At 49.9% G+C, this 26,415-nt stretch overlaps 1 protein-coding gene across 1 annotated transcript in view; it reads left to right on the plus strand.

The window, feature by feature from the left end:
* Positions 1-3,305: 3,305 nt before the first annotated feature.
* LOC121269074 (insulin-like growth factor-binding protein 4) overlaps positions 3,306-26,415 on the plus strand; it is a 125,384-nt gene continuing 102,274 nt past the window's right edge. The window contains exon 1 of the mRNA XM_041173515.1: positions 3,306-3,699. Within this exon, the coding sequence (XP_041029449.1) occupies positions 3,339-3,699 (361 nt within the window). The 5' untranslated portion in view covers positions 3,306-3,338. The remainder of the gene's footprint in view (positions 3,700-26,415) is intronic.

The raw sequence follows: 26,415 nt of genomic DNA on the forward strand, positions 1-26,415 counted from the left end.
TCAGTCCCGGCTCTCCATCCACTGTGAACAGGTTTCGCCTCCCTCAAAACTGGTCCAAATGCCCCAGGAACCTGAAGACCCCCCCGCCCCCCTGCCCGCAAGCCCTTTCTGCAGACAGATGGTAACCTGGTTTATCCTATTAACCCTATGCTCTCTAGTGCATGTCACTGGGAGTAATCCTGAGATGACTCCCTTTGAAGTCCAGCTATTTAAATTCCTCTCTACCTCCTGAAAATCTGACTGCAGGTCCTCCACCTTTCCAGTGTCATTTGTTCTCATAAAGACTGGAACTCCTGGCTGTTCCCTCTCCCTCAAGATGCTCTGCATCATCTCAGTGAATGTCCTTTACTCTGGAACCAGGGAGGCAACACAATATGTGTGACTCATGTTGGCTACAGAACTGCCTGTCTATCCCCCTGTCTATTGAAACCTCTTTGGTCACTCCATTTCTATACTAGACTGTGGTCCACAGTGCTCTGCACTGCTCTCCCAATGGGGCATTATGTCACCCTCACTGCTCAGCACTCAATCCCAGAGGGCAAATATATACCTCTGGAGGATTCTTACCCTTCCTGCCTCTTCCACCCTCTTGGATGGCACTCACTTACTCGCCTCCTGAACTCTCTGCAGCTGCTGAGTGACCACCTGCTGGAATATGTGGTCCAGGAAATTCACTTATCGGGATGTGTGTGTTCGCCTGCTCAATTTATGAAGAATCCTGATCCGGACTTGAAACTTATAGAACCGTTAGCTGTGCCAACCTACATAATGTTCAATTCATTTTCGAACCTGACTTCAAAAGAATTAAGAAGCTTCAAAACCAGAGTCTCCAGCACCTCCGCGGATCTTCCAAAATTCGGAGGGTTGATTGAAATGATTTTTGCATTTCATTTCGTTCTCGGCGCTTTGACGTGTAACATGTTAGGAGAAAGTGGGGCTGAGTAAATTGACCATTTCATCTCCCAAATCAGAACCTTTATTCTCAAAATGAACAAGTTCTTCCGGAGAGTAATGGACCCAGCAGCAGAAACTTTTCGTACCTGCAGCTATCTCATGGTGCTTCGTTTTGGTTCCATGGAAATTGTCGCCTCTGGGATGTATTGGAAATCTCACACCCGCACCCAATGATATTCCTACCATTCATTTTAACGGTGGTTTGCACCTTCGAGTGTGAAGCTTTACACCCGAAGTTTGCGTTTGGAATATGGAACATTATCGCATTTTATCTTTGATATTTTTAGGACTATATAAATACGATTAGTTGCTTTAACCTGTAAAAAGGCGTGGTGAATTTTGTAGATAAATGCAGCAGCCGTGTATTCTCAGAGAGGAGTGAAGCTGTCAGATCCACACGTTTCCGCTTCAATCAGAGAAAAATCGGGAGGTGACGCTTTCTGCTGCGGATTTCCTGTTGCCCGTTCTGCTCTCCTGAATTTCACCCACCTGGAGTGCAGTTGACCTTAAACACGGAGGATCCAGGATAGGTGTGCGGGGCGAGGGAGTCAGAGTTAAGCATGCGAGTGGAGTGATACAGGAGAGTGCAGCTCAGAGAGGGTTAATAGTTTCAGCTTGTCCAGGGCTGGGACAGTTCCCCAGGGTATCACATAGAGCCACTGGAGCAGGAGCCTCACCTTCCAGGAACCTCCCAAAAAGTTCACTACCTTTCCCTGGTTGGAGCCTCTAGTTGCCCCCACCTCAGGGATTATGTGTCTCCACCCCAGGGGGATCAATGTGTCTCTACCCCAGGGGGATTAATTTGTCTCCATCCCCGAGGATCAATGTGTCTCCACTCCAGGGGGATCAATGTGTCTCTACCCCAGGGGGATTAATGTGTCTCTGTCCCAGGGGGATTAATGTGTCTCCATCCCCGAGGATCAATGTGTCTCCACTCCAGGGGGATCAATGTGTCTCTACCCCAGGGGGATTAATGTGTCTCTGTCCCAGGGGGATTAATGTGACTCCATCCCCGAGGATCAATGTGTCTCCACTCCAGGGGGATCAATGTGTCTCTACCCCAGGGGGATTAATGTGTCTCCATCCCCGAGGATCAATGTGTCTCCACTCCACGGGGATCAATGTGTCTCTACCCCAGGGGGCTTAATGTGTCTCTGTCCCAGGGGGATTAATGTGTCTCCATCCCCGAGGATCAATGTGTCTCCACTCCACGGGAATCAATGTGTCTCTACCCCAGGGGGATTAATGTGTCTCCACTCCAGCGGGATCAGTGTGTCTCCACCCCAGGGGGATTAATGTGTCTCCGCCCCAGGGGGATCAATGTGTCTCCGCCCCAGGGGGATTAATGTGTCTCCACTCCAGGGGGATCAGTGTGTCTCCACCCCAGGGGGATTAATGTGTCTCCACTCCAGGAGGATCAATGTGTCTCCACTCCAGGAGGACCAATGTGTCTCTGCCCCACGGGGATCAATGTGTCTCCATCCCCGAGGATCAATGTGTCTCCACTTCACGGGGATCAATGTGTCTCTACCCCAGGGGGATTAATGTGTCTCTACCCCAGGGGGATTAATGTGTCTCCACTCCAGGGGGATCAGTGTGTCTCCACCCCAGGGGGATTAATGTGTCTCCACCCCAGGGGGATCAATGTGTCTCCACCCCAGGGGGATCAATGTGTCTCTGCCCCAGGGGGATCAATGTGTCTCCACCCCAGGGGATCAATGTGTCTCCACTCCACGGGAATCAATGTGTCTCTACCCCAGGGGGATTAATGTGTCTCTGTCCCAGGGGGATTAATGTGTCTCCATCCCCGAGGATCAATGTGTCTCCACTCCACGGGAATCAATGTGTCTCTACCCCAGGGGGATTAATGTGTCTCCACTCCAGGGGGACCAATGTGTCTCTGCCCCACGGGGATCAATGTGTCTCCATCCCCGAGGATCAACGTGTCTCCACTTCACGGGGATCAATGTGTCTCTACCCCAGGGGGATTAATGTGTCTCCGCCCCAGGGGGATCAGTGTGTCTCTGCCCCAGGGGGATTAATGTGTCTCCACCCCAGGGGGATCAGTGTGTCTCCGCCCCAGGGGGATCAGTGTGTCTCTGCCCCAGGGGGATCAGTGTGTCTCTGTCAGGGGGGTGGGGGGAGGTTGAAAGCCTCCCCAGCCCAGGGTCTAACTCCCCCGGGGAGGGCTCCCTGTGTCCCTCCCTGCAGCGGCCGGGAGGCGTGTCTGTGGCCGGTTATAAAGCTCCTGCTGCCGGCAGCCGGGGCTGCAGACTGGGCTCCTCCCCGGACAGGCAGCTGCTGGTTCCGCCGCCCGCCCGCCCGCCCGCCCGCCGCCCCTCCGCCGATCCGAGTGTCGCTGCGCCGCTGCTGCGCCGCTCCCGATGCTGCCGCCCCGGCTCCCGCTGCTGCTGGCCGGCGGCTGGGCGCTGCTGACCGTGGCCGAGCTGCCGGTCCCCGAGCGGCCGATCCGCTGCCCCCCTTGCTCCGAGGAGAAGCGAGCCGGCTGCAAGGTGCCGCAGGGCTGCGAGGAGCTGGTCCGGGAGCCGGGCTGCGGCTGCTGCGGGACCTGCGCCCTGGCCAAGGGCCGGCGGTGCGGGGTCTACACCCCCCGCTGCGGCTCCGGCCTCCGCTGCTTCCCCCGCCGGGGCTGCGAGCGGCCCCTTCACTCCCTCATGCACGGACAGGGGGTGTGTATGGAGGTGGCAGAGATCGAGAGGATTCAGGGCAGCCTGCCCCGGCCAGGTAGGCACCGGGAGGGAGGGAGGGAGGGGTCTGGGGGCGGAGTGAGGGAGGGAGGGGTCTGGGGGTGGAGTGAGGGAGGGAGGGAGGGGTCTGGGGGTGGGTGGAGGGAGGGGTCGGGGAGGAGGAGGGAGGGTCTGGGGGGGGTGAGGGAGGGGTCCTGGGGTGGAGGGCGGGAGGGAGGGGTCTGGGGGTGGAGTGAGGGAGGGAGGGAGGGGTCTAGGGGCGGAGTGAGGGAGGGAGGGGTCTGGGGGTGGAGTGAGTGAGGGAGGGAGGGAGGGAGGGTCTGGGGGTGGAGTGAGGGAGGGAGGGAGGGAGGGGTCTGGGGGTGGAGTGAGGGAGGGAGGGGTCTAGGGGCGGAGTGAGGGAGGGAGGGGTCTGGGGTGGAGTGAGGGAAGGGTTTGGGGGTTGAGGGTCTAGGTTTGGGGTGAGGGAGGGACAGAGGGGTCTGGGGTGGGGGATCTGGGGTATCGGAGGGGGCAGAGGGGTCTCGGGTTGGAGGATCTGGGTTTGGAGTGAGGGGGGGGTCTGGAGATGGAGGGTCTGAGTTTGGAGTGAAAGAGGAGTCTGGGGTGGAGGGTCTGAGTTTGGAGTGAGAGAGGGAGAGAGGGGTCTGGGGGTGGATGGTCCGGGTTTGGAGTGAGGGAGGGCTCTGGAGATGGAGGGTCTGAGTTTGGAGTGAGGGAGGGGTCTGGGGTGGAGGGTCTGAGTTTGGAGTGAGGGAGGGACAGAGGGGTCTGGGAGTGGATGGTCCGGGTTTGGATGGAGGGGACAGAGGGGTTTGGGGTGAGGGAGTGGGCCAGTGGTGTCTGGGGGTGTGGGGGGGGGGGGGGGGCGGGGGGTGGGATTGGGGCTGGGGAGATAAATCTGAGGTCTCGGGGGAATCGGGGCTGGCAGGAGTGGTCTGGTCTTGTGGAAGGTTGTGAAACTGATGCTGCAATTATACAAAATAAAGGCAAAAGAAACCTTGGGTAGAAACAGTGACTGAAATGAATTTTTGAAAAGTGAAAGTGATTGTGAATGGGATTTGGGTTCCCTTGGGTTGTTTGTCTTCAGTTATTTTCATTTCTCCTTTTTGTAAATTGATTTATACGGCAATTTGAGTTTGAGTGTAAGGAAGATGCAGGAGTAGGATTTATATTGGAAAAGATAAAATTTTGGGCATTTTTGGAGTGATTCAGAGCTAGGATGTGCCCCTAGGGTCTCAATCATGAGATGGATAGAACTCCTTGAATCAAGTTCCTCTGCTGATATTTATCTCAACACTTAATCCATTTAAACAAATGTACAGTTTTGTTAAACTTGCGAAAAAAATAAATCTTTTAATCATTGTTTTATTTTAATAATTCTAATCCGTATAGGACAGCCTTACACTAGTGCTGCTTCAGCAACTGAACTGACTGCTCTGATCCCATTTTTCTGGTTTTTTTCACTCAGAACCTTTTTAATATTTTTCCACTTCAAAGGTTTAGCTAATCCCCTCCTAAATGCCCAGGCAAACCTGACATTACAACTGCTGAAAGCTCATTTCCAAATGATCGCACCTGTTATAGAGTTTGGCACATTTCAGGAATTCAGGTTTGGAGGGAAAATCATCTGGAATGAGCTGATGTTTCTCTTCCAAATTCCCAGATCCCCTCGTACAGTATGAAGCTTGGTGCCCGGTGTAACATCTCCTAATAGCGTCATAAACATTTCACAGGCCTCACTGATAATACAAATTTAACCCATTGGTTAGTAAATAAACTTAAAAGGCAGTGCGACCAGGGGCCAGATTGTCAGGTCTCAGCGCTGAGTTTGGGTTCTGCCAGCCAGACTACACTTGGAAACACATTGCAACTTGTTTCTTGTTAGGCTCAGAGGTGTTTACAACAGGGAAGCTCAAACAATAGCTCGAACAGATATCGACGGCACCAGCCCCATCCTGAAGGGGAGGTGAAATGGGGAGATTAAGAAATTTAAAAATATGAAAAGGAAATTCTTCCCTTTTGTCTGCTGAAGTTCAACCAAAGTTAAATATTGCTGAGAATGCATCATGCTGTGGGAAATCTGAGACTTACTGGTTGGTGTTGGTTCTTGTCCTGATTATTACTTCAGCTTTGTGTAGGCACCAAGGGCAGACTTGTGAAGTTCCTGCCCTCGTTACACTTGCCTCCAGCTACACCCTGTTGCTATGCCAAATAACAGAGGAAAACACTGAGTTATGCCAGAAGGTTAAGGATGATTTGAAATGAATAGTTTTACTTCGCAAGTTTTAAACCTTTTCTGATTATAGTGTAAGCAGAAAAAATCGGAGTCCATTTGAAAGAATACTTATCCATCATGAGCTAAGCAATTAAGCCGTGTTATATTAGTATTTGAGACGTGTGATGCTGAACTATATGAAAGTATTGAACATTGTTAATGCTAAGCTGTGCAGTGTTAGTGCAAGCACCAGTTGTATTACTAACGGTCTGCACAGCGTCGCTAATGGGTTGTACTGAATTAGTAACAGTCTGGGCAGGGTCAGCAACAAGCTGTATTAGTAACAATAAGTGCAGGATCAGTAATGGGCTATACTGTATTAATAACAATCTGGGCTGTGCCAGTAATGAGTTGAGGAATATTAGTAACAGTCTGTGCAGGGTCAGTAACAGATTGTACTACATTAGGAAGGCCCTCCCTGGATCACCACTTTGATGTGGTGGAGAGGCTTGTGCCCTCCAATGATCCCTTGAGCGATGCCGTCGGGAGCTACTTGCTCCTGGTGTGGGACCCTTGGTGGCAAGATCAGGGGGAGGTGCCAGACACAGTGCTGTCTAAAAATTCCTCAACGGCAGAACATGAGAAGGAAGACTGTGCATCTCACTGGCTGTGAACTTGGAAGAAGGTTGCAGGAGCAAGGTGGTCCCGGTCATCGTGGCTGGACACATGACCGGAACTTGACCACTAACCTGTCAAGATCGTGTGGACAATGACGGCACTACAAGGACCCCATGTTAAACAAAATCCTTTAGAGAGTCTGTTTACCAAGTCCTGTGGTGGTGGAGGATTCATGACAGAGACAGGGCTGTGAAACTGCGAGTTCCTCATCAAGAATCTTCAGACAGGTGAAAGAAAAATGCTTGCAGGTTGCTGGACACCTGTGTTGGGATAGAGGTGTCTTTAGGCAGTGGCCTCTGTGACTGAGCAGTCCTCTTCGGGATACCCTCTGCTTACCCCAAATGGGAAAGGGGCTAGAAAAGGGCCCTAAAAGTAGGCTGTCCCACTTTCTCCTGGCTGCAGGATCACTACCTTTGTGGTCAAACAAAGCAAACTCTAAACTTTGCAACTTGGAATGTTAGAACACCCATGGGTAACCTCGGGTGACTGTCCAGAAAGAAGAACTGCAATCAGATCAGGTGAGCTATCAAGACACCAGATTGACATTAATGCCCCCCTCAGTGAGACCTGCCTTCCCGGGGAGGGGCAGCTGATGGAACCTGCAGGAGGGGACACACTTACCAGAAGGGAAAGGCTGACAGTGACCCTCGTGTTCACAGAGTCAGTTTCGCCGTCCGGAATAGGATATTAGATGCACTGTGAGAATCCCCGATTTCACTTCACCTACAGCTCAGCCATGATCAACATGCCCCCATCATCGGTGTTTATGCCCCTGACCCTTGACTCTGATGAAGATGTTAAGGAAAAGTTCCATTCTGACCTTGCTGAAGTCCTCCTGGCCATCCAAGAAGAAGAAAAGATCGTGCTGGGGGACTTTAATGTCAGGGTTGGCTGTGACTCTGATGTCTGGTGTGAAACCAGTAAGGTGGGAAAAGCCGATGCAAATGGTGTCCTCCTGCTAACAAAGTGTGTTCAGCAGGGCCTCATTGCAACAGACACCCTCTTCCTCCAGAAGGGCAAATACAAAACCACGTGCAGACATCCTAGATCAAAGCATTGGCACCTCCTGGGGCAGAATCTTGTCCTCGGTGGGCAAGGCTGGCTGGCCCAGGAGTGGCTGCGAAATCAACTGCCAGCCACGATCGGGGCCCGGCCACGATTTCACTCCAGTGAAGGCCTGTCCAGTGTGAAAGGTGCGCTGCGGCGCTCAGCGCTGCCTGTGTGTCGGGTGGAGGAGGCTGAGTGCAGCAGTTCATGCATGTGCGGGTGTGCACAGGAGAAGCTCCCTGAGGTACAGAGCTGCCTCAGGGACATGAAGATTTTTGAAAATTTAAAAAAAAAGATTTTAAAAATGTTAATAACGTCCCCTCATGTGACTCTGTCAGACAAGCAGGGGCATGTTAGAAATTAGTTTGAAAAATTGTTAAGGTTTTTTTTTAAATGACTGATCGAAACCTCATCTCGCCTGGTGATGAGGTTTCGCAAAATATCCAGAGGCCGCTTGGCCTTTTTGCCTGCCCACCAACTGTAAGGTTGGACGGGCAGCGAAAAATTTCCTTTAGTTAGATCTTTAATGGCCTTAATAAGCCTGTTGATTGTCGGGGGGGGGGGGGGGTGGGTGGTGTGCCTGCCAACTCCACGTGCCCACCGACCGAAATATCACACAAATGCACGATGACATGGGGACGATTACCCAACGTCATTGCACATCATTTCACACTGGTTGTGGTTGGGCATGCACCTGTCTGATGCACCTGTCTGACGAGCACAATATTCTGCTCCTGGATTATGTCATTGAGTCAAAGATCACTCGATCCATGGTGGGGGACTGATGCCTGCTGGACAGATTATTGACTTGTTTTATTGGAGATGATCATCCACCCAGCACCAAGACATCGTAAAACCCAAAAGACCAAGAAGAAGATGATCAATGTCTCAGCCCCAAAGCAGCCTGACTGAAGAGAGCAATTCCAAGTGCAGCTCACGACCATTCCAAAAACCCTTCCAGAACAGTGGGATGAACTAAAGTCAGCCGTACTAGACTCCTGTGTCCAGACCATTGGGGTTGAGCATCGTCATCACCAGGACTGGTTCGATGAAAACCCTATGCAGGAGTATGTGGAACAAAAATGAGCAGCCTTCATTGTCTGACAGAACAATCCAAGGTCTCAAGTCAAGAAGAGCATTCCAACAGCTCAAAGCTGATGCCCAAAGACAAAACCGGAAAACAAAGAACATGTGTTTGGAAGAGAGAGTGAGAGATGCAACAATATGCTGCCCATCCTGACATGTAGAGCTTTTTGAAGTCGTCAAGACCATCTATAGACCAAGGACAAATAGGCAAAATCCCATTCATTTACAGGATGGTGTCTCTTTTCCTAAAGGATGACCATGCCATTCGTCAATGCTGGAAAGAACATTTTCAACAACTTTTCAACTGTGAATCCACAGTGGCAGCTGATACACCCCAGGCTATCCCTCCGTATCCTGTGTAGAATCCATGGGCCATCGATGGGAGAGCTGCAGCAAGCAATCAAACAACAAAGTCTCCAGCCCTGATGGTGTTCCAGCTGAGGTCTTCAAATCCGGTGGGTTTTTACTCACCTCAGAACTCCATGCGCTCATCCTACGGATTTGGGAGGAAGAAGAATTCTCCCCCAACTTCAGGAATGTGACAATTGTAACTCTCTTCAAGAAGGTAAATTAAATTATGCAACACACTCTTGAGCTCTTCAATTCTACATGCAAGAAACCCAGCCTGTCCTTGAATGTTGCCAAAACAAAACTCATATATCAACCCACACCTGGTCAGTGAAATATTTTGCCTCCTCCATACGCTAAAGGAGAGACTCTGGAATATGTTGAGCATCTCCCATACCTTGGCAGCCACCTCTCTCGAAGGCCACCGTTGATGAGGAAATCTAACGCTGGATCAGCTGTGCCAGCTCTGCCTTCTACAAACTATGGCAGCGAATGTTTGACAACAAAGACCTCTGTATGTCATTAAAAGTCCTAGTGTACAGAGCATTTGTCATTGCCTTATCAATGTCATAAAAGATATTCTGTCTGAATGTGACAAAGGGAAACTTTTCCTCCTCATCCTTCTCAACTTGTCTGCCACAGTGACCACACCATCCTCCTCCCACACCTCTCTACCATCGTGGGACTGCTGTCCCCGGTTCCATTTTATCTATCTAATTGTCGCCAGAGTTTCACTTACAATGGCTTCTCTTCCTGTTCTTGCACTGAAATGTCTGGTGTCCCTCAAGGACCCATCGTTGGCCCCTCCTGTTTCTCTTCTAAAATGCTGCCACTTGGCAATATCATCCAAAAACCCATCAGAGTTACATGTGCTCTACAAGCACCCACTCTTCATCACCACTGCCATCGAGCACCCTGCTGACGCCAAGATGTTAGACATCATATCCAGTCCTTAATAAGCTGCAATTTCCTCCAATTAAAGTTTGGGAAGACCAAAGCTATTGTCTTCAGTTCAGCACACACACACACTCTCTCTCTTCCCCTATTCTATCTCTTTCATCTCTTTCCACCCCCCCACCCCCCCCCCCCCCCCCCCCTCCCGGTCAGTGGTTCACAACCTCAGCACTTCATTTGACCCTGAAATGAACTTGCGACCCCCATTACCCTTTCCATCATGAAATCCTGTCCTCCGCTAGAGTGTAGGAAACTGAGGACAGAGAGGTCAGAGTGGGAGTGGGGTGCAGAATTAAAATATAATTCCAACAGAAGTTCAGTGTTGAGCTTGGGAACAAAGCTGGGAAAAAAATCTGATCATTATCACTGTGCTATTTGCAGGATCTTGCTGTGCACAAATTGGCTGCTGTATTTCCTATATGACAACGGTGAATACAATTTTAAAACACTCCATTGGCTGTAAGGTTTTTGGGACCTCCAGAGGTTTTCAAAGGGGCTGTAAAAATGAAAATCTGTTGGCAGGTGAAACATTGGGAATTGAATGTGTTAGTGAGGTTGTGACATGTGGGTGGGTTGGTGGGTGCATGGTGCTGGGGAAGATGGGGAGGGGGAGATTGCAGCTCGTGAACCACTGGGATGTACCCTGGTGAAGTTTGTGGATGGGCTTTTGCTCTGTTTGTGTGGTGGCTCTTGTGGGGGATCTCCACTGTGCTCATATCCCAAATCCAAGCATAGGCCAGAAATCATGTGTCTTACATCCCTCCATGCAATTTCCAGAAAGATTAAAGGGTTATTGTTTTGTTGTTGGTGTGTTGCATTTCAATATATTTCCCGTTTTAATGTACAATCGCTGGCATGCTTTCAGTGAATGCGATGCATTGGCACAGGGTGACCTTGAGAAACATTAACACAGTTACTGCTGGCTGCCCATTCACTGCCCCCCACCTGCAGTATGAACCTGCCTCCATGCTGCCTGCCTCTGCCCCATACAGAGTTTTCTTTGTGTTAAATAAGAGGAAACTATTGCTTCCAATCTCCATGCCTGACAGGACGTTGCACGGTGTTGGGTAGAAAGCTGCTTCAAGAAGTTAATGATTGACTCAGCTTTACAAACACTGGGTGTTTACTGTAAACTCCAGCAGAATAATTTATCCTGAGCAACCTTCCCGTCGAGATTTAATTTTCTAAACTTTGGGGAAAATAAAACTCCAAAGTTGATCTTTTGGTGGTTGATCCGATTTTGAGGCTTTGATCGAGTTTAGAGTCATGATCTTTTTTTTTAAAAAAAGGCACTTTCCAACACACCTTCCTGACAAAGTTAGAGCAAACCCAGAGCCCAAACCCATTCTCTTTGGGCAGTTGTTTGATGTAAGGTCTAAAAAAAATCATAACATCTGAAATTGTTGGGATTTCCTGGGTTCAGAGTCGCTTCTATTCCACAGATTTAGCTACAAACAGTACTCAAGTTTCAGAACCTGATTCCCTTAAAAGTTCAGAATTTATACACTCCCACGAACCTGCACGTTCAATTTTTTTGCTTGTCTGGTTTGAACAATGCCTGGGGGATGGGGAGGGAGGCTGAGGCAGGAATGGGGGGAGGGGAGAGGCTGCGGGTGAAGGGAGAAAGCTGGACCTGTGCTAGCAGAAATAACAATCACCGCTTCCTAGAATCTGAGAGATGGCAGCACCTGTCATTGTCCTCCCTTTGGCTGGGTCTGGGGCTGTGACAGAGCTGGCACAGATCTCTCAGCTCATTCTGTCTCCAGTAACACCAGACTAGATCGCCACACAATAGAGATCATGCGGTCAGCGTGCTGTTCTGCTTCTCTCGACGAACATTGGGAATTCTGCAAGGGATACACTTGCCTCACAAGAGTATCAGCAGCAAAAACAGAATTACCTAGAAAAACTCAGCAGGTCTGGCAGCATCGGCGGAGAAGAAAAGAGTTGACGTTTCGAGTCCTCGTGATCCTTCGACAGAGTTCTGTCGAAGGGTCATGAGGACTCGAAACGTCAACTCTTTTTTTTTCTCCGCCGATGCTGCCAGACCTGCTGAGTTTTTCCAGGTAATTCTGTTTTTGTTTTGGATTTCCAGCATCCGCAGTTTTTTTGTTTTTAAGAGTATCAGCAGACTGTGTGATCGTGGCGGCATCAAAGCAGAGCCTGTGTCAAGTGCCACTGAACATGCAGCAGTTACAATGAACATTTACTGTATCTCTGTTGTGTCCTGTGTTCTCTTGTCTTTTTCTCTCCATCGTTTTCTGTCATGTTCTGTTCTAGCCCTGACTGGGGTGTTAGAGGAATCGATTTGTTAGTCACTCTGAGAGCAGTGGAGTTGGGTGAGAAGACCCCCACTCAGGAACATTCTTGAATCAGCTGATGACTAGATGGTGATGAGCAGGAGAAACACAGCCTTCACATGTGACCCTGTTAATTGGAACAAACTGTCAAATCGTACACAATCTAATTCCTTCAGCTGGGTATAAAGCTCATTACACCCATCATCCTGAAAGATGGAATTGCAAATCCACTTGAAGACTGTGTCTGCAAAACTGACCAAATGTTAATTAAAAATATAGATCTTATTTAAAAAAAAAATAAAGCTCATTACATCACCCTGAGTCAACAATTCTTTAAAGTACAGAGTCCATTGAACCTGCCTTTGTAACTAAGGTGCTAAGATGGAATTAGTCCATTGAACCACCCTTACCCCATTCCAAAAATTCCAATATCACGCGAGGGACCAAGAACAGAGACAATATTCTAACCAAAGCCTAAGCAATGGTCATCTCCGACAAAAGAGAGAGTCTAACCACTTCCCCATAACATTCAATGGCATTATCACTGATGAATTCCCAGCAACATACTGGTGGGTTACCATTGGCCAGAAACTGAAATGGACCGTTCATAAGGATACTGTGGCTATGGGCAGGATCTTTGCAGGCCTGTGGGGTAGTCTTTGAGCTGGTGGGAGGATGATTTGTGGAAAATTGGATGGAGGCACATCAGGTCTGCTCGCTGACAGGTTCCCCTCCATGAGATTTTCCTGGAATTAGGCTTTCTGCAGCTGTGGCTGTCTGTCAAAGCCAATCAAAACATTTAAATGGGAAATTAGCCCTTTAATCGTCTGTAGCAATGCCATTTTACAGAAGATACACACTTCCTGCGCTGTGTCAGGAGCCCAGGAACAATTCGGGAAGTGAGAGGATATCAGCGGTTGCTGCTCACTCCACATTGACAGCCCTCGAAGCTTTGGCCCATCATCTTTATTGATCCCTTTGAGGCACTCTCATGTTTTCCCTCTACCTCAGCAGCAACCCCCATCCCTGTAGATCTACCAGCTGGAAAATCCTGTGAATTCCCATTGGGCTGCCTGCATCGTGTTCTGCCCTCCATCCTGAACTGGACAGTGAATGCAACTCACCTCCCATACGATTGCACCAATGCGCACACCTCTAGCACAAGCAGGTTTGGAACCCACAAATGGTCCTGATATCTGAAAATTTTTCACAGTGTCAAAGGTTTCACCTTACAAGAGCAGGTCAAAGGCTAGGAATCGTGTGACGAGTAATTCACCTCCTGACTCCCCAAAGCCTGTCCACCATCTACAAGGCACAAGTCAGGAGTGTGATGGAATACTTCCCACTTGCCTAGATGAGTGCGGCTCCCACAACACTCTAGGAGCTCAACACCATCCAGAACAAAGCAATTCCTAAATGATCGACACCCTACCCATCACCTTAAAAATTCTCTCCCTCCACTCCTTTTTCTTCACTGTCACTGGGTCAAAATCCAGGAACTGCCTCCCTAACAGCACTGTGGGTGTACCTACACCACATGGACTGCAGTGGTTCAAGAAGGCAGCTCATCAGCACTTTCTATTAAGGATGGGCAATAAATGCTGGCCTAGCCAGCGACACCCACATCCTCTGAATGAATTAATAATAGGAAAAGACTTGTACATGGACAAAATAATATGCATTGTTTTATAGTGGTGTCCTGTGCACCTGGAACTCTGTCAAACTTGGTGGTAACTTCACTTTAACACAATTTGGTGAGTGAGTGCTACAAATTGGGAACAGCTGGTGATTACTGATAACTAATCTTTGACTTAAACCAACATTTCATCGCCAGAAGATAAACTAGCTTCAGGGAAAGACTGAGAAGATGATTTATCATTTGTTTTAAAGCCATCTATTTATAATCAGGGAAAGAGTTCTAAAGGACAGTTAACCCAACAGTAAGTCAGGACCTGTGGCAGGATTGCAATCTGATGCCAGGAAACAAAGTAAAGTTGGGCAGAGAGACAATAGTATTTGATGGAAGTGCGTGTGTGGAGAGTGAGCTTGTGTCCAGGCTGCACCGCATTGAGGGAATAGGACCCAGAGCCAGCTGCAGAGTCTGAGAAAATGCAGAACTGATATGCCAGGAAACTTAATAGAATGTGAGGGCAGCTGAGCTGAACGTGTACCTCTGAGCCAAACTTGGATGGAGCGATATGTTTACCCAGTGTTTTGATGGTTCAGTGAACACTCTTCAGTGCTCTCTGCTGTTGAGATGATCAACTCGAATCAGACCCACCCTTCGGTTGCTGACTTTTTAACGATCTTCTTCACAAAATGAACCATGTTTTCCTACCCATGACCTTTGCCTGTCAGCTGTGGTGTTTCTGGGCCATTTGTTTTACTAGCTAATAATTGTATCAAGTCTATACAGAAACAGGTCATTCAGCCTCTCTGCTCCAAGCTGCTGCTTATGTTCCGTACAAACCTCCTTCCATTCCTCTTCCCACCTTCTCTTCATCTCTCCCTATCACCATATCCCTCTTTTTTCCTTTCTCCCTCATGTGTTTATCCAGCTTCCCCTTACCCGTACTTACATTAGTCACCCTGTAGTAGCAAGTTCCACATTCTCACCACTGTCTGGGTAAAGAAATTTCTCCTGAATTCCTAATTGTATTTATCTGTGTGTATCTTATAATTATGCCACCTAATTTTGATTTTTGCCCGCAAGTGGAAATGTTTTCTCTTTCTCTACCCTGTCAAAACCCCAAGAATCTCAACAAGGTCACCCCTCAGCCTTCTAGTTTCTAAAGAGGAGTCCCAGCCTATTCAGTCTTTCCTGATAGATATAACCTTTCCATTCTGGTATAATTGTAAATCTATTTTCTTGCCCCCTCTCCAATCCCCTTGGATTGAGTGTAGTTGTTGGTAAGGACAAGGCAGTATTATAACAATGTGAGAGTGAGGATTCTGCTCTGATATATAAGAAACCACAGGACTTTGGGGGTTAAGTACAAGATTTCCTAATGAGCTCTCAGTTTCCAATAACATTTCTACATCTGGTTCCCATTTTGTTTTTATATTTGGATTCTAGTTGTGCTGCTGAAGGTCACAGTGGATCCTGGTAATGAACAATGGAACATGGTTCCCAGCAGTTCAAGAATCCGCAATATCTGTATTCCCCAAATATATGAGACATTTCTGTATGTTTTTGGGACACTCAATGCAAACATACATCCTGTGGTATGACTGGTGTCCTGCTAATATATATGAAAGGGATTTGGACCGTGTTCATTCTTCCCTGTGTTATAGACAGCTTGGAAATTCCAAGTGCAATTGAATAATCTGATCCTTTTCATTATCTCTACTGATGTTAACCCAACTGTCTCTACACTGTCCCCATCAAACACTCTCAGGACAGGTACAGCACGAGGTTAGATACAGAGTAAAGCTGCCTCTACACTGTCCCCATCAAACACTCCCAGGACAGGTACAGCACAGGGTTAGATACAGAGTAAAGCTGCCTCTACACTGTCCCCATCAAACACCCCCAGGACAGGTACAGCACGGGGTTAGATACAGAGTAAAGCTGCCTCTACACTGTCACCATCAAACACTCCCAGGACTGGTACAGCACAGGGTTAGATACAGAGTAAAGCTGCCTCTACACTGTCACCATCAAACACTCCCAGGACAGGTACAGCACGGGGTTAGATACAGAGTAAAGCTCCCTCTACACTGTCCCCATCAAACACTCCCAGGACAGGTACAGCATGGGGTTAGATACAGAGTAAAGCTCCCTCTATACTGTCCCCATCAAACACTCCCAGGACAGATACAGCACGGGGTTAGATACAGAGTAAAGCTGCCTCTACACTGTCCCCATCAAACACTCCCAGGACAGGTACAGCACGGGGTTAGATACAGAGTAAAGCTGCCTCTACACTGTCCCCATCAAACACTCCAAGAACAGACATAGCACAGGGTTAGATACTGAGTAAACTCTATACTGAATAATTATATAGACTCTAATGTTGAAGGCAGTTAGAGATTGTCTTGTTACAGACAGGAGAGAGACAGGCAAACTGCACTTTTTTCTTCTTGCCAACTGTAAGCAGAAGGTGTTTTGAATTATTGAAAATGTGCCGTGATGTGTTTTCCCAAACTCATGGTTTGTGTAATCCAATTTACTAATGACTTGCTGTAAACTCTCATTACTCTTAACCCAGAAGGCTAGTTTATTTCATATTCAAAGCCTGGGGGAAGAGTGTTTGCAACTTCCCTCTCCACTACACACACACAGTAAGGGGGAATAGAAAAGAAGGGTTTTACAGCTATGGATAGTAACAGTACAAGAACCACAGAAAAGAACAATGATTCACATGATTTCCATAGTCAGGGTCCAATGAGGAATTCAGCTGGCTGTAGACCAGAGTTGTAGCATTGTATTTACAGTTGGTGCAGATACCACAAGGTGAAGTCGGTACACACAGACTGGGTCAGTTCTGCAAGCAACGGTAGGAAATCTTCCAGCAGAGACAGGCTTTGAGGAGCAGGCTGTAGTTCTGCTTCTTGGTGTTCATTGGTTGGATTTGAACAGCAGACTGCCTGTGTGGCCAAAGGTGTAATGTTAAAACTGTCCTAAAGGCCAGAGGCTTGGATCATGTGACCATAGCCCATGAATGGGTTGATTGCAGCTTAAAAATCAGTTTTGGTGCTTTTGGCCAGAATCCGTTGTTCACATCGCTTCCAGTATAACGAGTTCTGATTTTTTTGTGATAGCTCCAGTTGGGTGGGGGGGGGTGCAGTTTGATCTGCACTTCCTCTGCTTTTGTTGATTATAAGGGGTCTGTACACTGAGGTGTGACATTCCACAGGCTGAGAGAGGAATTCTTTTGTTCTTATAACTTCTGGTGGTAACTTCCAGAACAAAGGGCCAATCCTAGGGTCATGTGACTTGTAGCAGACTCTTTTGGTTCCGCAGAAAGTCCATTTTTTAAAAAAATGACAGAATAATATTTTATATTCACCTCTCTGGAACTCCGCCCTCCGACTCTGCACCCTGGATATATATAAAAATGTATTTTTGGATTTCTTTTCATGTCATAGGAACCTAACAATTAGAAAGGCCTCGCAAAGGATGGGAACGACTGGACAACAAAGGCTGAGAGATTACCTTCTGGCATTGGGTAGTCACATGATTCAGTGATAATGGTGTTATTGGCCAATCACAGTGATCTATCTCTATCGATGAGTCCAATCAGACCCAGGCGTGAGGTGATGAAATTTATTGGCCGCTTAAATGCCAATTTGCCACCTGGGCTCAATGTTTAATTTTGTGGGACGATTTACTTGACATGGGGGAAGCCTGAAAAAGAATGGGCCTAGATCTCGGGTTTGAAGGGTGGAGGGAGGGTCCATCAGAATTCCCCTTCTGACTGCACATGCTGCCCCCTCCCCACAATATCCAATGGCCATTGAACCTCCTTCCACAATCCCCTCTCCACCACCCCACCACCCCGGCCTCTCTCCCAAGCCCGCCTGGGACCCCTGAAACTTACCCTGTGCTCTGGTCCCGGGACTTGGTTTCAGGCATGTTGTAGCACTTCATCTTCAGTCACTGCAGCGCCTGGAGAGCTGCTGGCCAGTCAGATTGGGCAGCAGCTCTCGAAGGTGGGACTTCCTCCTGAGCAAGGGGTGCAAGTCCCACCTGCAGCCACTTCACCCTCATTCAACAGTGAAATGGCTTATCCCCACCCACTGTTTGAAAAGGCAGAGAGGGACACCCGACAATCCAAAAAAAATCAGGCCATAGCGATGCAACTGACACTAGAATTAGCACTGATTTACTGTGCAGCCATCACCAGAACTTTCTGTTGAAACTCTGAGCTCTACCTGAGATTCAAAAATGCCCGGCAGCCGAGAATGAGTGGGTTTAGCCACTGTATCCTTTAAAGGGACCATATGGTTTTATCGTGAATACTGATGTTTGGGAGCACATTTTTAATAGGACTGACCCTTTAAGCTCCATTAAAATGTTCCCATTACAGAACGGTGATTGAAGTGAGAGGAGGTGCTTCCCTGATGTTGGTACAGGTGCTGGCTGGTGGCTGCTGTTCAGCACAGCTTGTCTTTCTGATTTGAATGAATCAGATCTGGTCCTGGGAGGGGGCGGGGGCAGTGGGAGAGTGAGGTGTCCACGGTAACCATGATTATGTAAAGCGCGGGTTTGTGGAAGTTCTCTCGGAGGTGCAGCTTGTCGAGGGTGGGACTTAACGTGGGGCAACGCTGACCCAACACAGCCTCCCGCAGAATCCAAACAGAAACTAGGTGCCATCACATCAGATGGTTGGTATCCATCCTGTTTGCTATTAGATTCTGTTAAAGTCAACAGAATAATTGCAAGAGTGGGGAGGATGTTTGGAGGAGTTCTCCCTGGTGACTTGGTTAATAGTTATCCCCCAAACAACATCACTAAAACACAGGTTATCCGGTCATTATGACATTGCTGTTTGTGGGAGCTTGCTGTGCACAAACTGACTGCAGAGTTTGCTGCATTATAATACTGACTGCACCTCAAAAGTACTTTATTGAAGCTTTGGGACATCCTGAATTGGTAAATAGTATAGAAATAGGAACAGGAGAATACCATTCAGCCCATCAAGCCTGGTTTGTGAGATCCTGGTTGACCTGTGAGCCAACTCCAATGAAAGACTTTCTCAGTTATTAGAATGTAGGTTCCTGAGGTGAATTTGCCTGGAGTCACGGAAGGATGGGTGTGGTGGTGCATTATGGGTATGATTGTGCATTTTGGTTGTGATGGTGCATTGTGGGTGTGACGGTGCATTGTGGGTGTGATGCTACGGGGTGGGTGTGATGGTGCATTGTGGGTGTGATGGTGCATTATGGGTGTGATGGTGCATTTTGGTTGTGATGGTGCATTGTGGGTGTGATTGTGCATTGTGGGTGTGATGGTGCATTGTGGGTGTGACGGTGCATTCTGGATGTGACGGTGCATTGTGGGTGTGATGCTATGTGGTGGGTGTGATGGTGAATTGTGGGTGTGATGGTGCATTATGGGTGTGATGGTGCATTGTGGGTGCGACGGTGCATTCTGGGTGTGACGGTGCATTGTGGGTGTGATGCTACGTGGTGGGTGTGATGGTGCATTGTGGGTGTGATGGTGCATTATGGGTGTGATGGTGCATTTTGGTTGTGATGGTGCATTGTGGGTATGATTGTGCATTGTGGGTGTGATGGTCCATTGTGGGTGTGACGGTGCATTCTGGGTGTGATGCTAAGTGGTGGGTGTGATGGTGCATTATGGGTGTGATGGTGCATTGTGGGTGTGATGCTACGGGGTGGGTGTGATGGTGCATTATGTGTGTGATGGTGCATTATGGGTGTGACGGTGCATTATGGGTGTGATGGTGCATTATGGGTGTGACGGTGCATTATGGGTGTGATGGTGCTTTGTGGGTGTGATGGTGCATGGTGGGTGTGATGGTGCGGGGTGGGTGTGATGGTGCATTATGTGTATGATGGTGCATTATGGTTGTGATGGAGCATTGTGGGTGTGACGGTGCATTGTGGGTGTGACGGTGCGGGGTTGGTGTGATGTTGCATTATGGGTGTGAGGGTGCATTGTGGGTGTGATGGTGCGGGGTGTGTGTGATGGTGCATTGTGGGTGAGATGGTGCGGTGTGGGTGTGATGGTGCATTGTGGGTGTGATGGTGCATTGTGGGTGTGATGGTGCGGGGTGTGTGTGATGGTGCATTGTGGGTGTGATGTTGCGGGATGGGTGTGGTGTTGCATTATGGGTATAATGGTGCGGGGTGGGTGTGATGTTGCATTATGGGTATAATGGTGCGGGGTGGGTGTGATGTTGCATTATGGGTATAATGGTGCGGGGTGGGTGTGATGTTGCATTATGGGTATAATGGTGCAGGGTGGGTGTGATGGTGCATTGTGGGTGAGTTGGTGCCGGGTGGGTGTTCTGGTGCATTGTGGGTGTGATGGTGCATTGTGGGTGTGATGGTGCATTGTGGGTAGTTGGTGCGGGGTGGGTGTTCTGGTGCATTGTGGGTGTGATGGTGCATTGTGTGTGTGATGATGCAGTGTGGGTGTGATGGTGCATTGTGGGTGAGTTGGTGTATTATGGGTGTGATGGTGCATTGTGGGTATGATGGTGCATTGTGGGTGTGCTGGTGTATTGTGGGTGTGATGGTGCATTGTGGGTGAGTTGGTGTATTATGGGTGTGATGGTGCATTGTGGGTATGATGGTGCATTGTGGGTGTGATGGTGTGGGTTGGGAGTGATGGTGCATTGTGGGTGTGATGGTGCATTGTGGGTGTGATGGTGCATTGTGGGTGTGATTGTGCAGTGTGGGTGTGATGGTGCATTGTGGGTGTGATGCCACTGGGCGCGTGTGTTTGTCATTGTGGGTGTGATGGTGCGGGGTGGGTGTGATGATGCTTTATGGATATGATGGTGCATTTTGGTTGTGATGGAACATTGTTGGTGTGACGGTGCATTGTGGGTGTGACGGTGCATTGTGGGTGTGATGGTGCGGGGTGGGTATGATGGTGCTTTATGGATATGATGGTGCATTTTGGTTGTGATGGAACATTGTTGGTGTGACGGTGCATTGTGGGTGTGACAGTGCATTGTGGGTGTGACGGTGCATTGTGGATGAGATGGTGCGGTGTGGGTATGATGTTGCATTATGGGTGTGATGTTGCATTGTGCGTGTGATGGTGCGGGGTGGGTGTGATGGTGCATTGTGGGTGTGATGGTGCATTATGGGTGTGATGGTGCATTTTGGTTGTGATGGTGCATTGTGGGTATGATTGTTCATTGTGGGTGTGATGGTACATTGTGGGTGTGACGATGCATTCTGGGTGTGACGGTGCATTGTGGGTGTGATGCTATGGGGTGGGTGTGATGGTGCATTGTGGGTGTGATGGTGCATTGTGGGTGCGACGGTGCATTCTGGGTGTGACGGTGCATTGTGGGTGTGATGCTACAGGGTGGGTGTGATGGTGCATTGTGGATGTGATGGTGCATTATGGGTGTGATGGTGCATTGTGGGTGTGATGGTGCGGGGTGGGTGTGATGGTGCAGTGTTGGTGTGATGGTGCATTATGGGTATGATGGTGCATTGTGGGTGTGATTGTGCATTATAGGTATGAAGGTGCATTGTGGTTGTGATGGTGCATTGTGGGTGTGATGGTGCACTGTGGGTGTGATGGTGCATTGTGGGGGTGTTGGTACATTATGGGTGTGATGGTGCGGGGTGGGTGTAATGGTGCAGGGTGGGTGTGATGGTGCGGGGTGGGTGTGATAATGCGGGGTTGGTGTGATGGTGCATTGTGGGTGTGATAGTGCATTGTGGGTGTGATGGTGCGGGGTAAGTGTGATGGTGCATTGTGGGTATGATGGTGCCTTATGGTTTATGATGCTGCGTTTTGTTTGTGATGCGGGGTGGGTGTGATGGTGCAGTGTGGGTGTGATGGTGCAGTGTGGGTGTGATGGTGCATTGTGGGTGTGATGGTGCAGTGTGGGTGTGATGGTGCATTGTGGGTGTGGTGGTGCATGGTGGGTGTGATGGTGCATTGCGGTTGTGATGGTGCCTTATGGTTATGATGCTGCGTTTTTGTTGTGATGGTGCATTGTGGGTGTGATGAAACATTGTGGGTGTGATGGTGCATTGTGGGTGTGATGGTGCACTGTGGGTGTGGTGGTGCGGGGTGGGTGTGATGGTGCATTTTGGTTGTGATGGTGCATTGTGGGTGAGATGGTGCATGTTGGGTGTGATGGTGCGTGGTGGCTGTGTTGGTGCATTGTGGGCATGATGCTGCATCGTGGGTGTGATGGTGCAGGGTGGGTGTGATGGTGCATTGTGGGTGTGATGGTGCGTGGTGGCTGTGTTGGTGCATTGTGGGCATGATGCTGCATCGTGGGTGTGATGGTGCAGGGTGGGTGTGATGGTGCATTGTGGGTGTGATGGTGCGTGGTGGCTGTGATGGTGCAATGTGGGCATGATGGAGCATTGTTGGTGTGACGGTGCATTGTGGGTGTGATGGTGCGGCGTGGGTATGATGGTGCGGGGTTGGTGTGATGTTGCATTGTGGGTGTGATGGTGCGGGGTGGGTGTGATGGTGCATTGTGGGTGTGATGGTGCATTGTGTGTGTGATGGTGGGGGGTGGGTGTGATGATGCGGGGTGGGTGTGATGGTGCATTGTGGGTGAGTTTGTGCATTGTTGGTGTGATGGTGCATTGTGGGTGTGCTGATGCATTGTGGGTGTGATGGTGCAGGGTGGGAGTGATGGTGCATTGTGGGTGTGATGTTGCATTGTGGGTGTGATGGTGCGGGGTGGGTGTGATGGTGCATTGTGGGTGTGATGGTGCATTGTGGGTGTGATGCCACGGGGCGCGTGTGTTGGTCATTGTGGGTGTGATGGTGCGGGGTTGGTGTAATGGTGCAGGGTGGGTGTGATGATGCGGGGTGGGTGTGACGGTGCATTGTGGGTGTGACGGTGCATTATGGGTGTGATGGTGCGGGGTGAGTGTGATGTTGCATTATAGGTGTGATGGTGCATTGTGAGTGTGATGGGGCGGGGTGGGTGTGATGGTGCTTTATGGATATGATGGTGCATTTTGGTTGTGAAGGAACATTGTGGGTGTGACGGTGCATTGTGGGTGTGACGGTGCATTGTGGATGAGATGGTGCGGTGTGGGTATGATGGTGCGGGGTTGCTCTGATGTTGCATTATGGGTGTGATGTTGCATTGTGGGTGAGATGGTGCATTGTGGGTGTGACGGTGCATTGTGCGTGTGATGGTGCGGGGTGGGTGTGATGGTGCATTGTGGGTGTGATGGTGCATTATGGTGTGACGGTGCATTTTGTTTGTGATGGTGCATTGTGGGTGTGATGGTGCATTATGGTGTGACGGAGCATTTTGTTTGTGATGGTGCATTGTGGGTATGATTGCGCATTGTGGGTGTGAAGGTACGGTGCATGGTGGGTGTGATGGTGCGGGGTGGGTGTGATGGTGCATTGTGGGTGTGATGGTGCGGGGTGGGTGTGATGGTGCATTGTAGGTGTGATGGTGCAGGGTGGCTGTGATGGTGCATTGTGGGTGTGATGGTGCGGGGTGGGTGTGATGGTGCATTGTGGGTGTGATGGTGCGGGGTGGGTGTGATGGTGCATTGTAGGTGTGATGGTGCAGGGTGGCTGTGATGGTGCATTGTGGGTGTGATGGTGCATTGTGGGTGAGATGGTGCTGGGTTGGTGTGATGGTGCATTCTGGGTGTGATGGTGCGGGGAGGATGTGATGGTGCGGGGTGGGTGTGATGGTGCATTGTGGGTGTGATGGTGCAGGGTGGGTGTGATGGTGCAGGGTGGGTGTGATGATGCATTGTGGGTGTGATGGTGCATTTTGGTTGTGATGGCGCATTGTGGGTATGATTGTGCATTGTGGGTGTGATGGTGCATTGTGGGTGTGACGGTGCATTCTGGGTGTGACGGTGCATTCTGGGTGTGATGCTACGGGGTGGGTGTGATGGTGCATTGTGTGTGTGATGGTGCATTGTGGGTGCGACGGTGCATTGTGGGTGCGACGGTGCATTCTGGGTGTGACGGTGCATTGTGGGTGTGATGCTACCTGGTGGGTGTGATGGTGCATTGTGGGTGTGATGGTGCATTGTGGTTGTGACGGTGCATTGTGGATTTTATGCTACGGGGTGGGTGTGATGGTGCATTGTGGGTGTGATTGTGCATTTTGGTTGTGATGGCGCATTGTGGGTATGATTGTGCATTGTGGGTGTGATGGTGCATTCTGGGTGTGACGGTGCATTCTGGGTGTGACGGTGCATTCTGGGTGTGATGCTACGGGGTGGGTGTGATGGTGCATTGTGTGTGTGATGGTGCATTATGGGTGTGATGGTGCATTCTGGGTGCGATGGTGCATTCTGGGTGTGACGGTGCATTGTGGGTGTGATGCTACCTGGTGGGTGTGATGGTGCATTGTGAGTGTGATGGTGCATTATGGGTGTGATGGTGCATTGTGTGTGTGATGGTGCATTATGGGTGTGATGGTGCATTGTGGGTGTGATGGTGCGGGGTGGGTGTGATGGTGCGGGGTGGGTGTGATGGTGCGGGGTGGGTGTGATGGTGCATTGTGGGTGTGATGGTGCATTGTGGGTGTGATGGTGCATTGTGGGTGTGACGGTGCATTGTGGGTTTTATGCTACGGGGTGGGTGTGATGGTGCATTGTGGGTGTGATGGTGCATTGTGGGTGTGATTGTGCATTGTGGGTGTGATGGTGCATTGTGGGTGTGATGGTGCATTCTGGGTGTGATGGTGCATTGTGGGTGTGATGCTACGGGGTGGGTGTGATGGTGCATTGTGGGTGTGATGGTGCATTGTGGGTGTGATGGTGCATTATGGGTGTGATGGTGCATTATGGGTGTGATGATGCATTGTGGGTGCGACGGTGCATTGTGGGTGTGAGGGTGCATTGTGGGTGTGATGCTACGGGGTGGGTATGATGGTGCATTGTGGGTGGGATGGTGCATTATGGGTGTGATGCTGCATTGTGGGTGTGATGGTGCATTGTGGGTGTGATGGTGCATTATGGGTGTGATGGTGCATTGTGGGTGTGATGGTGCGGGGTGGGTGTGATGGTGCGGGGTGGGAGTGATGGTGATTTGTGGGTGTGATAGTGCATTATGGGTGTGATGGTGCATTAAGGGTGTCACGGTGCATTATGGGTGTGATGGTGCGGAGTGGGTGTGATGGTGCATTGTGGGTGTGATGGTGCATTGTGGGAGTGATGGTGCGGGGTGGTGTGAAGTTGCAGGGTGGGTGTGAAGGTGCATTGTGTGTGTGATGGTGCAGGGTGGGTGTGATGGTGCGAGGTGGGTGTGATGGTGCGGGGTTGGTGTGATGGTGCAGTGTGGGTATGATGGTGCAGTGTGGGTGTAATGGTGCATTGTGGGTGAGATGGTGCATTGTGGGTGTGATGGTGCATTGTGGGTGTGGTGGTGCAGTGTGGGTGTGATGGTGCAGTGTGGGTGTGATGGTGCGGGGTGGGTGTGGTGGTGCATTGCGGGTGTGATGGTGCCTTATGGTTATGATGCTGCGTTTTGGTTGTGTTGGTGCATTGTGGGTGTGTTGGTCATTGTGGGTGTGTTGGTCATTGTGGGTGCGATGGTGCGGCGTGGGTGTGACGGTGCATTGTGGGTGTGATGGTGCGGGGTGGGTGTGATGGTGCATTGTCGGTGTGATGGTGCGGGATGGGTGTGATGGTGCATTGTCGGTGTGACGGTGCAGGGTGGGTGTGATGGTGGGGGTGGGTGTGATGGTGCATTGTGGGTGTGATGGTGCGGGGTGGGTGTGATGGTGCATTGTCGGTGTGACGGTGCAGGGCGGGTGTGATGGTGTCGGGTGGGTGTGATGTGCATTGTGGGTGTGATGGTGCAGGGTGGGTCCGACGGTGCATTGTGTGTGTGATGGTGCATTGTGGGTGTGATGAAGCGGGGCAGGTGTGTTGGTCATTGTGGGTGTGTTGGTCATTGTGCGTGTGTTGGTCATTGTGGCTGTGATGGTGCATTATGCGTGTGATGGTGCATTGTGGGTGTAATGGTGCATTGTTGCTGTGATGGTGCATTATGGGTATGATGGGGCGGGGTAAGTGTGATGGTGCATTGTGGGTGTGATGGTGCATTATGGGAATGATGGTGCATTTTGGTTGTGATGGTGCATTGTGGGTGTGTTGGTCATTGTGGGTGTGTTGGTCATTGTGGATGTGTTGGTCATTGTGGGTTTGTTGGTGCGGGGTGGGTGTGACGGTGCAGGGTGGGTGTGATGGTGCGGGGTGGGTGTGACGTTGCATTGTGGGTGTGATGGGGCATTTTGGGTGTGATGGTGCGGGGTGGGTGTGACGTTGCATTGTGGGTGTGACGGTGCATTGTGGGTGTGACGATGCATTGTGGGTGTGACGGTGCATTGTGGGTGTGACGGTGCATTGTGGGTGTTACGATGCATTGTGGGTGTGACGGTGCATTGTGGGTGTGATGGTGCATTGTGGGTGAGATGGTACATTGTGGGTGTGATGGTGCGGGGTGGGTGTG

The sequence above is a fragment of the Carcharodon carcharias genome, chromosome 23 (assembly GCF_017639515.1).
Source record: "Carcharodon carcharias isolate sCarCar2 chromosome 23, sCarCar2.pri, whole genome shotgun sequence".
NCBI classification, from domain to species: Eukaryota; Metazoa; Chordata; class Chondrichthyes; order Lamniformes; family Lamnidae; genus Carcharodon; species Carcharodon carcharias.